The 16,180-nt window shown below is 28.6% G+C and overlaps 1 protein-coding gene across 4 annotated transcripts in view; it reads right to left on the reverse strand.

The window, feature by feature from the left end:
* Positions 1–346: 346 nt before the first annotated feature.
* LOC105843033 (F-BAR domain only protein 2) overlaps positions 347–16,180 on the reverse strand; it is a 90,587-nt gene continuing 74,753 nt past the window's right edge. For 3 of the 4 annotated variants that reach the window (XM_065801099.1, XM_065801101.1, XM_065801100.1), the window contains exons 22-27: positions 13,396–13,551; positions 9,753–9,888; positions 2,162–2,361; positions 1,871–1,932; positions 1,627–1,791; positions 387–709 (exon numbers count right to left, since the gene is read on the reverse strand). In XM_065801099.1, coding sequence (XP_065657171.1) covers positions 684–709; positions 1,627–1,791; positions 1,871–1,932; positions 2,162–2,361; positions 9,753–9,888; positions 13,396–13,551 — 745 coding nt within the window. In that variant the 3' untranslated portion in view covers positions 387–683. Of the gene's footprint in view, positions 710–1,626; positions 1,792–1,870; positions 1,933–2,161; positions 2,362–9,752; positions 9,889–13,395; positions 13,552–16,180 lie in introns of all 4 variants that reach the window. The other variant, XM_065801098.1, reaches the window with a different exon arrangement.

Consider the following 16,180-nt stretch of genomic DNA (forward strand, 5'->3'; position numbering starts at 1 on the left):
TATATATATATATATATATATATGTATATATATACGTATATATATTTATGCACATATATATATGTATATATATACGTATATATATTTATGCATATATATATGTATATATGCAAATATATATATATGTATATATATATACGTATATATATTTATGCACATATATATATATTTATGCATATATATATATATATATATTTATATATTTATATATATATATATATATATATATATATATATATATATATATATATATATATATATCTATATTTGTGTATGTATATATGCATGTATGTATGTAATGTAAAATATGTACATATTTTACAGAAACATGTATAAAACCATTCGATTTCGATTATCTCTACACTTTAAATAAAAATAACACAATATATGAAAAGAAATCTTATTAACAAGCGAGGTTATCTTTTAAGCAAGCTATTTTAAAGGAAGCAGTGATTGTTTACGTTTTCTCACAGTATAAAATTCGTTTCAGAGAATTTCCAGAATAAGCTTAACTTTAAATTTAATTAATGTAAGCTAATTATAACGGCTGCTTTGTTCGAGTTAGTAAACGTATTAAAAAAATATATACTATTTAAAGTGCAGATCAGTGAAATAGTTGAACTTTTTTTTAATTATCTGCGAATAATATAATATGATCGCGCCAAAACGTTATGTAAACATATTCATGATCCCTCAACAAGAAATTTCCCTAAATTAGCAAAATAAACAATAATTAGTAGTTATAAATAAATAAAAAGAAAACTACTAAAATAAGTATAAATTTATAAAAATAACAATTTCAATTATACTTTTATTATAACTTTATTAAGTCAGAGACTAAAAATGGTGTATTCTTAAAAATATGAAATTTTGACAGACAAAAGATAAAAGGTAACAAAGACAAAAGATAAAAAGTAACAAAGATAAAAGATAAAAGGTAACAAAGACAAAAGATAAAATGTAATAAAGACAAAAGATAAAAGGTAACAAAGTTAAAATTAATTTTGATTTTAAAGCTAAGAAAAAGATAAAGTTGAATAAAATTTTAATTTTATTCAACTAAAACTGTATAAAGACATAAGTCAATTAAAAGACCATTTTCAACACAAATGGTCATTAAAAATGGGCCGGCAAACTGTTGATGTTTGTAAAGCATGTCTTTTAGAATTTTTTTTAAGAACCAAGATATATTAAACATACTGGTTTTGTTAAGAACCGAGTTACACATACTAGTTTTGATTAGCTAGAATGCAAAATAAGATCGAAAAAAAGAAACTTGTTACACGATTTTGATAATAAATCCATGATCTTTATAGATGTTAAAATATAATGCTTACTGATATTTATTAATATAGACTTCTCAAAAAATGTTGATCAATAGCTTTATGCTAAAAACTTACTAAAACTTATAAGAATTTAAAACTTATAAAAGTTTGACAATCATAACCATAAAAATTTTAGAAAAAAATAAAAATAAATTCAAGTTGAAAGTAAAATGTCTTTGGGTGTTTAAAATAAAATTAAAATAAAGAGGGAGGTAGAGAGAGAAAGTGTGTGTTTTGCGTTATATTCAACAGACAATAATTTTATTAACTTAAAACATTAAATAAAAACACGAAAAATTACCAGTGGCAAATCTTTTTTTAACAAGAGATAATTTATACGCAGGCGATGTTAGTTCAAACTGTAATAAACTAATAGTGCTTCCTTCGCCCATAAACTGAACGTTAATTGGAGCAGGGTCTGAAGGACCACAGGTAACACTAAAGCTTGCAAATAAAGAATTGGAACCTATAATTAAAAAAAATACAATTTTATATCTGAATCAAATATATAAAAAAGTATTTTTTTTTATAATAAAAGTGCTGACCCTGAGATTCATCAGAAGAAATAGATGATAATTTCCAAATACACTTTTGTTGTTCATCAATCCTAAAATAATATTAATGATTACAGCAAAACACATAAATTTTAGAATATTTTGAATCTGCATTACCTTTCTAGAATCAGTTAGAATAAAGCAAAAAGCTTTATAACTTTTGATACTATAGAAATGATACTTTAGAAAAAGACTTAAGAAAAAGAAACTAAAGAAAGAATTGAAGGATCCACTTTAAATCTAAACTACTTGTTAAAAATGTTAAAAAAAAAAAAATCTCACCAAATTGCTGCTGGTTTCGATTGTACCATTGCCGCTTCACCATTCACAGGAGCAATTATTGATACATTAGTTAATGAAACTGGTGAAGACATACAAGTATCATTTACTTTGTAAGCCACTTTAAAACTTGTTATTTCTTTTTCACATTGCCAATTAGCTGTCAATTGAAGAGGTAATGAACTAGCACCATTGCAGCGTACCTTTTTTTTAAAAAAGATAAACGAAGAAATAAAACATTTAAAGAAACAAAGAACAAAAAAAAAAAAAAAAAAGTTAAAGGTAAATATAACAAAAAAGTTAAATATAACTGTCATCAAATAGTTATAACAATGTAACTATTAATTTGAAGAAAAATGTTTTCATTTGTCTTTATTTTGGATATTTATATTTTGAATTATAATTTGATAAATGTGCAGTTAATATAAAAATAAAAAAATGTAACAACGTTAAAACGTTAACTAACAAAATACCATTTTTATACATTTAATCTAAATTTACAAAGAACTAAATTTAAGTTTATAAAAAAACAACAAATTCTAGCATTTCTTGCTGAAAATATCATTTTCATCTTCTGCATTTAACTAAAATTGTTCTAAATAATAGGAAAATATTTTGCAAACAGGTATTTTACTTTGTTGTTTTTGTATTTAATTATATTTCTTAATATGAAGCATATTATGAAAAATAATTAAGTTAAAATATTATTATTGAGTAAACGCTTAACTTTAATGCAACAGCCATCTTGTTTAACAAGTTTCATATTTTAAAGTTTAAGAATGAGAAAGAGTTGCAAATAAATTAATCAAAAGATGAGAAACCTCCATAACTGTAGTGGCAATGTTTGCAAAAAAACCTAACTCAAAAAAAACCACCTTAAAAAAACCCAAATATATATATATATATATAGTTTAAATATTCTACTCTACAACTGATTTCTAGTTATTTAATATCTTTCCTCTTAAATGCCTATATATGCGAACAGGCATTTAGACCTGTCATTTTATATTAGTATTTGATTTTTATTTTGTAAAGTTTATATTGTAAACTGCAAAATTCAGTACAAGGTCACAAGCATAACACTATATATTAAAATTATTACACTTTATTCAGAGCCTGGAAATGGAAAGATGTCAGGCAAAAAAATTTATGGTACTGTTTACTAGACTGTGGACTAGTAAACATACCATAATGCAACATGTTTGCTCATTTGATGAGAGAACATGTTGGAAACTTGTATGCACTTCCCAAGGACAAAGTTTGTTGTTGAAAATGATACTCAAGCTCATCTGTATGCTTTACAATCTTCTTATTCTACAGCTGACTTGCTAACTGCTGAAAGATTCTATCATGCATAGATGGAGGCAACGAGGCAAGCGCTACTGCTCTTTCAATATGTGCAAGAGCAATAACAATTGATAAACAATACCTCTCATGGAAATAATATATACAGTATTGGACAAAACTTTTGCAACCAACATCGAACAATGCTAAAAAGTGTTCCTAATTTTACATGTCTTAAAAACGAAACGAACTATACTACCACAGCAAACAGTTCAGGAGTCTGGAGTCATAGCATGCCATGACATGAGCAATCAGCTGACAGGTGACAGCACACAGGCAGAATTTCGTTGACAAGTGCCATTTTGCAGCGGACAAAACAAGTGCAACTTTTTTGGTTTGTTTCATTTTGTTAAGTCTGGTCCATGCCAACGTCACGGAAGTTTTTTAATAGTTAAAGGAAGTATCCAGAAGTTTCCAGAAGCATGCAGAAGCTTCCAGAAGTTTCCAGAAGAAGCATCTGGAAGCATCCAGTAGCATCCAGAAATATCCAGAAACATTCAGAAGCATCCAGACGCATCCAGAAGCTTCCAGAAACATCGAAAAGAAGCATCTAGAATCTTCCAGAACAGGTTCACACAGGTTCATTTTACTATATAAGAGACATGTAAATCAACATGTAATTCAGCCAGTATATGGCATTCAATCACTTAGTATTATCAAGACAGTTTATCGAAGTGAGTTTTATCAAAGTGTTTTATCGAAAAACATCAATACAAGAAGTGAAATACAACAAGTGTTTCATTACATCAATACAATCCACATCCAACCAAGATGTTGTGTTCCACAGAGCATTATTGCATCATCACAAGGTAAATGTAACACGGTAAGCCTTGAGAAGCGTGATTATTTATTTTTATCATTTTTATGACTTCAAGTGCAAAAATGGCTCCCGACAGTCTTGGATTGAAACTAAGAAAGAAAATTATTGGCGATTACGTAAGTGGAATGTCATAAAAAAGGATTTGTGATAAATATCGCGTGAAAAAATGGACCGTATCAAGACTATGTTCCAAATATCGTTCTACGGGGAAGTTGGCAGCAGATAACAAAGGTGGGAGACCGCATTCCACCACTTCTAGAGAGGATTCTATGATCGTCAGATCTGTCAAGAAGGATCCCTGGATATCATCAGTCGAGATACAAAAGCAATTAGAGCTGCCGGTATTGGACCGAACAATCAGACGACGTGCTGTTGAAGCCGGATTGTTTTCTCGATGCCATGCAAAGAAACCGCTAATTTCATTAAAAAACCAGAAGAAAAGACTCCTGTTTGCTACATCTCATATTGACTGGAATGTGCAGAAATGGCGAACTGTCCTGTTCAGTGATGAATCGAAGTTCAACATCATTGGGAGCGATGGCATTTGCCGTGTACGTCGACCGGAAAACGCCTCAATTTACGTTACTGCCATAAGACCGTGAAGCATGGTGGAGGCAATGTAATGGTCTGGGGGTGTTTTTCCGCTAACGGTCTAGGTCCAATACATCGAAAAGATGGAATAATGGACTGTTTCATGTATAAAAATATCCTGAAAGATGTTATGTTACCTCATGCTGAATGGAATATGCCAATAAAATGGGTTTTTCAGCAAGACAACGATCCGGAACACACTGCAAAAGTAGTCAAGCAGTGGTTTCAAGACAACCACCTATCGGTGATGGATTGGCTGCCTCAATCTCCGGATCTCAACCCTATCGAGAACCTGTGGGAGATCATCAACTGCAGAATTAATCGTGAAGGTGTTGGTAATAAGGATCAACTGTTTGAACAAATCCAAAAGGCCTGGGCAGCGATTCCACAAAGTTTCATTGATCACCTGATCGAATCTGTGCCTCAAAGATGCAAGGCTGTGATCGACAACAAAGGATTCGCCACGAAATATTGATAGCGAAATACAGTTTGGTCAACATTTTGTCGAGTTGCACTTTTTTGTCCAGAAGGAAATCAACTTTTTTTAATACTTTTGATTAATTGATAAATTTTCGTGTACAAATAATGAACTTTGTGATGAATAAAATTTGAAGAACTTTGTCTCTAAACAGTTACATAGTTATTTCTGTAAATTGAAAAAATGCAGCACTTTTATATAAAGAAACTAAATTAGCATTATTTGGTTGCACTCGTTTTGTCCGATACTGTATATATAATCCATTAAAATGTTAGCATCTGCTAAGGTAGCTTCTTTTTATCATGCTTGTTGATACTATTGTAATATTTGGGCTGGTTTTTCTAATGATACTCTTTCTCTTTTAGACAAGGACCAAAAACACATTATAGATATAGTTGGACCTGTTTTATCTGCCAGGCTTGAGCCTCCTTTCCATCATCATAAGGTTGCATCTCTTCCTCTTTAATACAAATACTATTATGATCTCTGCTCAAAAGTGCTATCATCTCTAGTTCTATCAACCAAAACTCATTCTTGTTTAAGTCGTCAAAACCTTATACTGTATCTGTCCCTTCACACTCTAAAAACTTTTATTTATCTAGTTTTTTTCTCAACACTTAAATACTTTGGAACTCACTCCCATCTTCAAGTTTTGCTGATTCAAACAACCTTCAACTTTTCAAGTCTTCTGTCAACTGTTTCCTTGCTATTTAACTTTGTTTTCTAGTAACTCCCAACTTAATAGTTGTTGCAGCCTTATTGGAAGTGAATTAATCTTAAAAAGTAATAATAAAAATTAAAAAATCTTTGTGTAAAATATCAGATTCAATTTTGTTTTGTGCCAAGCTTGAGTAATAATATCTGATTGGTTAAATGCATTTTCCTAGATTTTTGATCACTGAATAAAATTTTCAGATGCAACTTTATTGATTTAAAACAAATCATAAACTTTTGTGACATGTAAGCAAAATTAAATTGGATAAAATTAATAACATTCTTTAAATAATTTACATTTACAATACTGGAAAAACACTAATGATGTTATAAATTGGTTCTAAACACAATTAAAACAATTGAGTTTACAAAAATCCACACAGTTATTACAGAAGAGACAATTCATATAATAAAGCATTGCAGAAAAACTCTATTTTATTTTAATAAGGAAACATCGAAGAAAATTTGTGAGTGGATGAACATTTTGTGCCCTCTAATAAATTACATACAAAATTTTATCCAAAATACAATTAAAGTTAGCTAGAGTTGCATAAAAAAAAGAGGAAAAAATTACAAAAGGCCACTAAAATGCTTTGATATATATAAAAAAAGAAATTCTAAAAAAAAAAATTAATTTTGAATTTTGTTAGTAAACAAAATTTTAATTCACCCATAGCACTCTTTAAGTAACAGACCGTGACACGCAAATCTTAGAAAAAAATTTGGGGGCTGATGTTAACTTCTATAAAATGGATGCAGAAGACTAAAGAAGTTTGTTTGATTCTTTTATGCTTCTTTACTTAGTCTGTTAAAAAAAATGGCAAAAAAATGCTGTGTCACAAAGCACAAAGTCTACAAAGGGCTGTTCTACAAATTACTTATCACAGAAAAAAAAGTCAAACAAATCTAAAATGTCAGTTTATAGATTTCCAAAAGATGAAGAAGAGAAAAAATGTTGGATAAAATGCATTCCTAATGCAAATTTAAGTGACAAGCAACAGTGTAGTCGTGAACTACACTGGCCCAAAAATTTTGAAAAAGTTAAAGTAAAAGGAAAAACCAAAAAACCCACAATCAATTTGGCCCAATGTTCCTTTAAGTCAAATACCAACATCTATACCCTCTTTAAGATCAACTAAACGTGTATTATCCTCTAGTCAAAATTATTTTGATGAAATTGATTTATTTTTAGCACAACTACGAAAATGACTTTTGTGACACATTGTTAAATAAAAAACGCAATTTTTCTGCAGAAATTATAACCTTCATTTCAGATAGTAAACGTGTACAACACACAGACTTTGTTAATTATGCAACACCAAAATTTCTCATTAAATTTGATAGCTATTCAAAGTTTGAAGCATATTTCAAAGGTGTAAAAAGTAAAATATATACATGTCTAATGTAGGGATGTACCGGAATGGAAATTTTGAGTTTCCGCCGGAACGGGATTTGCCAGAATTGTTAATAAAATTCCGGCCGGAATTCTGTAACAAGAAATATATTTATGATTTTTTTTCCTTCAAAACTGAAAGTGAAAGTCTGTACCTTAACCTCGTGGATATATAATATATATTTATAACCTATAATATTTATATAACCTATTTCATTAATTTGATTCTTATTTCATTTATATCTAATATGTTGTTTTTATGTGTTTTTTATAATTTTATTTATTGAAAGTTTCAACCTGCACAATATTTATATTTAAGATTATTTATTTGTTTTCTATTTTTCCATTTAGGTTAAAATTGAAATATTTACGGAATTCCGGTACATCCCTAGTCTAGTGTTGTTAACACATGGTCTAAATTTGAAGAAATCTTGGGATATTTGAACCGTTTGACACCAAAAAGATAAGAAATAGTTATGAATGAGCAAATTGATTTCAAGAATAAAAATAAGAATAGTCTTAGTGTAATCATCAGAGCATTTGAGTATTTTGCAACCTCTGATACACCTTATAAAAAATTACGTGATGATTTTAAACTACCTTCTATTCAAACATTTAAAAGTAGTTTTTGATAATTTTTTGATCAAAAAGCTTGTATAATTCTCTACAATCAGGTGCAAAAAAATGTTATTGTATCATGGAAGTGGTCTTTTTGGAAAAGTATTAGATTTGAAAGTATTGGAGAAATGGCAATTACATATGACAAGTAATCAGGGGAAGCGTATAAAACATTTAACACATGATACAGGACATTTCATACATGTAAAGGAATTGTTGAGCTGACATTAAGATTATTAAGAGAAACACACAAATATGTTATGTTGGGAAAACTTTCCACAGACCCACTTGAAAAAGAATTCAGCTAGTTAAGACAAGGATCTGCCACATATTTTTTAAGTGTCCAACAAATAATTAAAAAGTCAAATATTTCAAAAACTTCACATTTGTTGTCATATAACATTCCTTTTGATAATACTGTTCAATGGGTTTTCTTCTCATTTGTACTCTTTAACTCTATTATAGATAAAGTTTGTTGGATACCCCTGTGCAACACTTTTATGCTTATTTCGAAGCATTACTCTTTTGATATGGAACGACATCATGGTAATATACTGTCTAATTTTTTTATCAACCACTGCAAACTTTCTACACAAAATCAAACAAAGAATGGTCTCTGAAAATTTTAAATCTGTTCTTACACTAATGCCTTAGCTTTGTCGAGCCAATATTTGGCCAATGTAGTTGCAGATCATTTTTTTGGTATATTTTAAAAACTTGTTACATAACATTTTTAAAAAACGGTATCATTTTATAGGTTGTCTTGTTAAATTATTCATTAAGCTAAACATTCATTTACACTTTAGTTGCTAGTTTTTTGTTATTACTAATTGATTTAAAGTTTCTGTTCTGTAATTTTAAAAGTATTCCTTGTTTCTTTAAAATATATTCTTATTTAAAGGTGTAGTTACCCTAACAGTATATTGTTTAACTTTTTTTTTTACATGATATTAAACTTGTTTTATATCATTATTTACATGATATTAAACTTGTTTTATATCATTATTTACATGATATTAAACTTGTTTTATATCATTATTTACATGATATAAAACTTGTTTTATATCATGTAAATAATGGGCAAATATGTTAAATTCTGCAATATCATAAATTATAAATTAATATCAAAAAAAGGGCAAATATGTTAAATTCTCTGGCTCAGAGATGTTTTTTTATATTTATTCTAGAATTGTTAAGAGGAGTTTCAGAAAATTTATAAATAAATATTATTATTAATTTTATGAATTGAAACAACAAAATAAAAAAATAATAAAGTTTATTATTAAAAACCTAGAAAGATTTATAAATTGTTTTTAAAAATTGTCAAAGTTTATATATCAATTAATGCATTTTATCATGGGAGACATTTAATAATACATATTTTATTTAAAATAAATATTATTCATCATATTGATCATTTGAATTATCAGCCCCCACATTTTATCCTAAGTTTTGTGTGTCATTGCTTGTTAATTATAAGGCGCCATGAATTTATCCAATGCTTTTGAAAAAATAAATTTTTTCAAGTCTCTAGTGTTAACTTACAAAAATAAATTTTTTCAAGTCTCTAGTGTTAACTTACCAACAAAATCTGTTACAATAATAAATAAATGTTTCAAGTTCTTTTAATAAATACCTGGTATTTAAGAATATCAATATTGTAGTAAGAAGCCTTAGAGCCCTGTTCAGTAGACTGTTTAATTAAATATGATGCTAATGCTTTCATATTAAACTTAAATGCTAGACTGTCATTTCCAAATACTTGTCCTTCTCTAAAAAAAACAAAAAAAACAAATAAAACAACATAAAATTCAAATTAGTAAAGTTAGAAATATAAAAATATAAAAATTGAAAAGTTATCAATAAAAAATAAAATCAATAAATGTTTATTACTATTTGATAATTTTTTTTTTTAAAACATCTTTGCTTCCAACAAGGCGGCAAGCAACCACTAATTAAAGTTGAAGGTTACTGGAAGAGAAAAGATGAAGATTGTAGAGCAAGATAATGATTGACAGACGCCTTGAAGGATTGCAAATTATATGAATCAGGAAAGCAAGATCAAGGAAGCAAATTCCAAAGAGCTGATGTTTGAGGAAAAAAACTAGACGAATAAAAATGATGAGTAGCACGAGAATGAATTTTAGATGGCACAAGAGACGCTAGCTCTTTAGAGCAGTGCCCATTAAAGTATTTGTAGAAAAGAGAAAGAGAAGCAACATTACGATGATGTGATAATGGTTGGAGGTTGGCTGCAAGAGCAGGTCCAACTATGTTTACAATGCGTTTTTGCACCTTGTCTAAAATTGAGATATACAGAGATAGAGAATAAAATCTAAAGTAAAGTGTTGAGCTCGATAAAGAGATGTAACCTTAGCAGATGCTAATTTTGCAACTGATTTGATAAATGGTTTCCAAGAAAGATCAGAAGTAAGAGTTAATCCTAGTAGATGACTCATCAAGTACATTACCGTTAATAAATATTGAAAGATCTAACTTATTGTGATAACGATTAGCTGAAAAAAATTGAGTTTTGTCTGTATTGAAGTTCACCAGCCCCATGCTGTAGCAGGAGTGAGATCCTTTTCAAGGTCAAATGTCCCCTCCAAGCAATCAGAAAGTGTTGGTTTCTTATCACAACAAGAATAAATGGTAGTATCATCAGCAAACAATACCACCTTAGATGTGAGAATATCTGGAAGATCATTAATGCTTATTAAAAAGAGTATAGAGCCAAGGATAGGACCTTGAAGAATCCCTGAAGCTACAGAAAATGAAGAAGAGTGCTGTCCATCGAGAACAACTTTTATATTACGATTGGAAAGGAAGGATTCAATAATCATAAAGATGTTACCATGTACACCGTAAGAAGAAAGCCTATGGAGAAGACCAGCATGCCAGACTTTATCAAAAACTTTAGAAATGTTAAGAGCAATGGCCTTAACTTCTCTACCTTTATCTAATGCACGATAAAACCTATCGTTTATTACTGTTAGCAAACCAGCTGTAGAACGAGAAGATCGAAATCCATATCAGAAAGTTATTAGATTCAAGATGAGAAAATAAGTGTTTGTTAATTAAAGATTCAAAAACCTTACTTCTGATAGGAAGAAGACTAATGGGACGGTAGTTAGACGAATCAGATCGCTCTCCAGAATTTTTGAAGATAGGGGTAACAGATGCCGCTTTCCAGCAGGCTAGAAAACAAGACTCTTATAAACACTTGTTGAATAATTTTGAGAATATAGATGACAGCTCCGGAGAACACTTCTGCAAAACAATAACAGGTATTTTGTTCGGGCCACACAATGTAGAAGAGTCTAAGCAGGAAATCACTTTAGATACAGAAGCTGGAGTGATACGAATGTCAAGCAATGAATCAACCTGTTTGGCGACTATATCAGGTAGGACGCAACTAATGGAATCAAGAGATAATATTGATGAAATGCTCTTAGCAAACAATTCAGCTTTGTCTTTAGGTGACAAAGTCTGAACCATACAAGAGAGGTGGAATTAAAGATTCGTCCTTATTATTAATACTATTAAAGATTCTCCAGAAGCCGCAAGAGCCTAATTTTTGAGATGAGATATGAGATTTCATGGCCTGAGAATAGCGGGCTTTGGCGTTGGACAAAACCTTTTTACAATGGTTTCTAGCAGTAATAAACTGACATCTGTTTTCTGGAGAATTATTTTGCTGATAGATATGTAAGTAATGGTTTCGATTGGCAACCACTGGTTGCCAATCGAAATCATTGGATTGGAGCCTTTACGAATTAAATTATCTTGCGATCTTAGTGTTGATGGAAGATAACCATCAACACTAAGATCGCAAGATGAGATAGCTAAACTCAAATTAGTCTCACAAAGAGCAAGTAGGTCTGGTGAACTTTGCAAGAAATAAGACTCAACAAAAGAAAAGTTACTTCGAAGACCATGAATATTACTGAATGATAGGTTTAGAGAACGTGGTGATGATGTTTTTTGTGTTTTATAGTTTTTGGTACTTCATTTTTAAATTTGTTGAAGAACTTGACTCAAAGCATAGATGGTACTCAGAACACCGTTTAATAGCCCAAGCAATTGCCACATTACTATTAATAAACCCAAAGCCATAACAAAGGGCTCCAAATGTGGCCTCGGCAACGCACACCAAAAGTACAAACAGGGACATCATCCATGCGCAGCATGGCACTGTTAATACTTTGGTATTTTTCAGCTGTTGATGGAATTAGCCTCTTTGAGAGCTACCACAGAGTTCAGGAAACCTGACTACAGCCAGCCTCAGAACCATAAAACTTTATGGTTCTGAGACTGGCTGTAGTCAGAGTTTTAGAGCTGTACCCTCATTAGGAGATAATAGAATGAGTTGCCTAGTCATAAAAACAGAGACACAAGCAAAACCCATGCATTGAGTCAAGAAGATCCAGCATTCAACATCCTAAACTGGAAACAATGTATTAAAAACACATCTGCGCCAGCCTAATAGATGAGGAAGGGGTGCGAGGCTGGTCAATAGATAGAATCTGTTTACCCCTAAAGTCTTTGCCAAGGAGGCCTTCTACAAGACAGTAGCCGGATGTATTTAACATTTGCTCTAACATCAAACTAACATAAAATAATATAGTAACAAACTATACTGACATAAAATAAACTATACTAACTAAAAAAATATAAGTCACAAACTATACTGACATAAAATAAACTATACTAACTAAAAAAATATAAGTAACAAACTATACTGACATAAAATAAACTATACTAACTAAAAAAATATAAGTAACAAACTATACTGACATAAAATAAACTATACTAACTAAAAAAATATAAGTAACAAACTATACTGACATAAAATAAACTATACTAACTAAAAAAATATAAGTAACAAACTATACTGACATAAAATAAACTATACTAACTAAAAAAATATAAGTAACAAACTATACTGACATAAAATAAACTATACTAACTAAAAAAATTTAAGTAAAAATTTAAAAAAAACCAAGTATAAAAAGTAAAAAAAGTAAGTAAAAAAAAACTATACTAACTAAAAAAAGTAACAAAAATTTTCTGACTGCTCTCATTTTTGTTATTCAGAAACTGCAAAAATTAAAAAAAAAAAACAAGAAAATTTTTTTTTTTTAAGTATCAGATTTTGTATGGACTCCAGAACTATGGATTATTATTAAAACTGAACATTTGCTGTTTACATTAAAAAAATTTACTGAAATATAATATTGTATCAAGTTATAATGTATTTATATTTAAACAGTTCATACTTCTCAACTAGTGCTTTGTTTGGGTATATTTGCTCCAGAGATGACATTCCAGTAATGTTGAATGATAACTGTGGAGGGTTAAGGTCAGTGGAAAGAATATTGATAATTGTAGCCGGAAATGAAATAGTCATATCGCCTGTCACCTTAACAACACAACTGAAAATAAAAAATTTAAAAATTACTTTAAAATATAAATAAAATGTTTTGAAATTATAAAAATATATAATTATAAAAAATATAAAATTATAAAAGCTTATAAAAACAAAGAAAGCGGGAAAAAAGAAAAGAAAAAAAAAGAAGACTTTTAAGTAATAAACTTTGAGTAAAAGGTTTTGAGTGAAAAAACATTTTGGATTACCTTGGGCAAACCAACAAAGTTATGAAAAAATAAATATTTATAATTTGTTTACTCAAAAAATTTTTTTTACTGAAGTATATCTTGACAGAACATTTTTGCATATACATAAAATATGAAATTTATATGGATATATGAGATATATGAATATATGAGATATATATGGATATATATATATATATATATATATATATATATATATATGCGGTAGTGGTGTGCGGTAGTGGCATATATATATATATATATATATATATATATATATATATATGCAGTGGTAGTGCGCTCGCTTCATAAGCGAGAGGTTCCGAGTTCAATCCCCACCATGCCCCTGGTAGTACCGCGCTCAACTTGTTATAGTTATAGAGTTGAGAGAGGGTTATAACCACAATTAAGTAGCCTCCTCATCTGTAGTGGCCTTCTGGGCCTTGGGGAGGTGAAATAACAAAAAAAAAAAAAAAAAAATATACATTCCTATAGTAAAGGCGTTAAATATCAGTTTGTGGTAAAAAAAACAACAGCTTGTAGCATGTCTATGGTTTTTAAACTGACAAAATTAAGGTTAGATTATAACAAAATCCATTAATTTAATTGAGGAAACTAAATTAATTCAATGTTTCTTTAAAAAACCACTAAAATATAAATTAAAAAAATAGAATGCTTTTAAAAACATTCTGACTGTTTTTATTTAATTTAAAAAAAAAAAAAAACATTATGAATGTTTTTATCTTGCGGTAGTGGTGTAGTGGTAGAGCGCTCGCTTCATAAGCGAGAGGTTCCGAGTTCGATTCCCACCATGTCCCTGGTAGTACCGCGCTAAACTTGTTTCTCTGCGCAGCGGCCTTGTTCGTCAAGGTTCGTGTTTCGGAGTTATAGAGTTGAGAGAGGGTGATAGCCACGAGTAGCGTCCTCATCTGTAGTGGCCTTCTCGGCTTTGGGGAGGTGAATTATTTAAAAAAAAAAAAATCTTTATTTTTTTATTGTAAAACATGCGTAGAAGAGTTGCTACATCAATGTAGCAACACTTCTACGCATATTCTACGCATATATATATATATATATATATATATATATATATATATATATATATATATAAATATATATATATATATATATATATATATGCGTAGAATATGTATATATATATGTATGTATGTGTATATATATATATATATATATATATATATATATATATATATATATATATATATATATATATATATATATATATATATATATATATATATATATATATATATATATATATATATATGCGTAGAATATGTATATATATATGTATGTATGTGTATATATATATATATATATATATATATATATATATATATATATATATACAGGCCTATAAGAGCGTTTCTCCGCTCTTATAGGCTTTTATATATATATATATATATAAAATATATATATATACATATATACATATATACATATATATATATATATATATATATATATATATATATATATATATATATGCGTAGAATATGTATATATATATGTATGTATGTGTATATATATATAATATATATATATATATATATATATATATATATATATACAGGCCTATAAGAGCGTTTCTCCGCTCTTATAGGCTTTTATATATATATATATATATAAAATATATATATATACATATATACATATATACATACATATATATATATATATATATATATATATATATATATATATATATATATATATATATATATATATATATATTAGGGTGCATTGAAAAACAGAATCATTTTAAAATTGCCTTGTAATAGCTCTAAATATATGCTATATAATAAAATATGACTGAATTAACAAAAAATTTCGAAATTAAAATATTTTTAATTAGTTGCCTCTAGTCCCTTAAACCTTTTAGGGCCCCTAATATTCTGGGGAAAAAAAATTACTTTGCAATTTTTGATACATTAACTTATTGTAAACACCAATGAAATAAACTTTAAAACACTCCAAAAAGTCAATAGAGCTTTAGCATTTGAACTTCAGTTAATAGATTTGAAATTAAGAGTTGTTTGGTCATCAAAATTTACAACTTTGAGAACAGAACAAAAAAACTTGGAAAGAACAAAAGAGACGGAGCAGGTAGTAAACTGAAAAAACTTTCAAAATCTTTGAGATTAAATTATATTTGAAACATGGAATAGTCTTTCTAAGTTTCAAGTTACAATCTTAAGCTAGTGCCTTTCGGACTATTAACAATTTTTTAGTGTTGTTATCAACTTCTACTAAATCAACTAAAAGTCAACTAGTCGAAAGTTAAAGTTAGTCGACTTTGAAAAATGTAATAGTCAATTTAATCGACTTTGGACTTCCTACTAATCAACTAAAAGTCAATTTAGTTGTGTAAAAATCTTAAAATCCTTATAAATTTTCAATTTAACTTTCAATCTATAATTTGTGTTT

The sequence above is a fragment of the Hydra vulgaris genome, chromosome 07, assembly GCF_038396675.1.
Source record: "Hydra vulgaris chromosome 07, alternate assembly HydraT2T_AEP".
Classification (NCBI taxonomy): Eukaryota; Metazoa; Cnidaria; class Hydrozoa; order Anthoathecata; family Hydridae; genus Hydra; species Hydra vulgaris.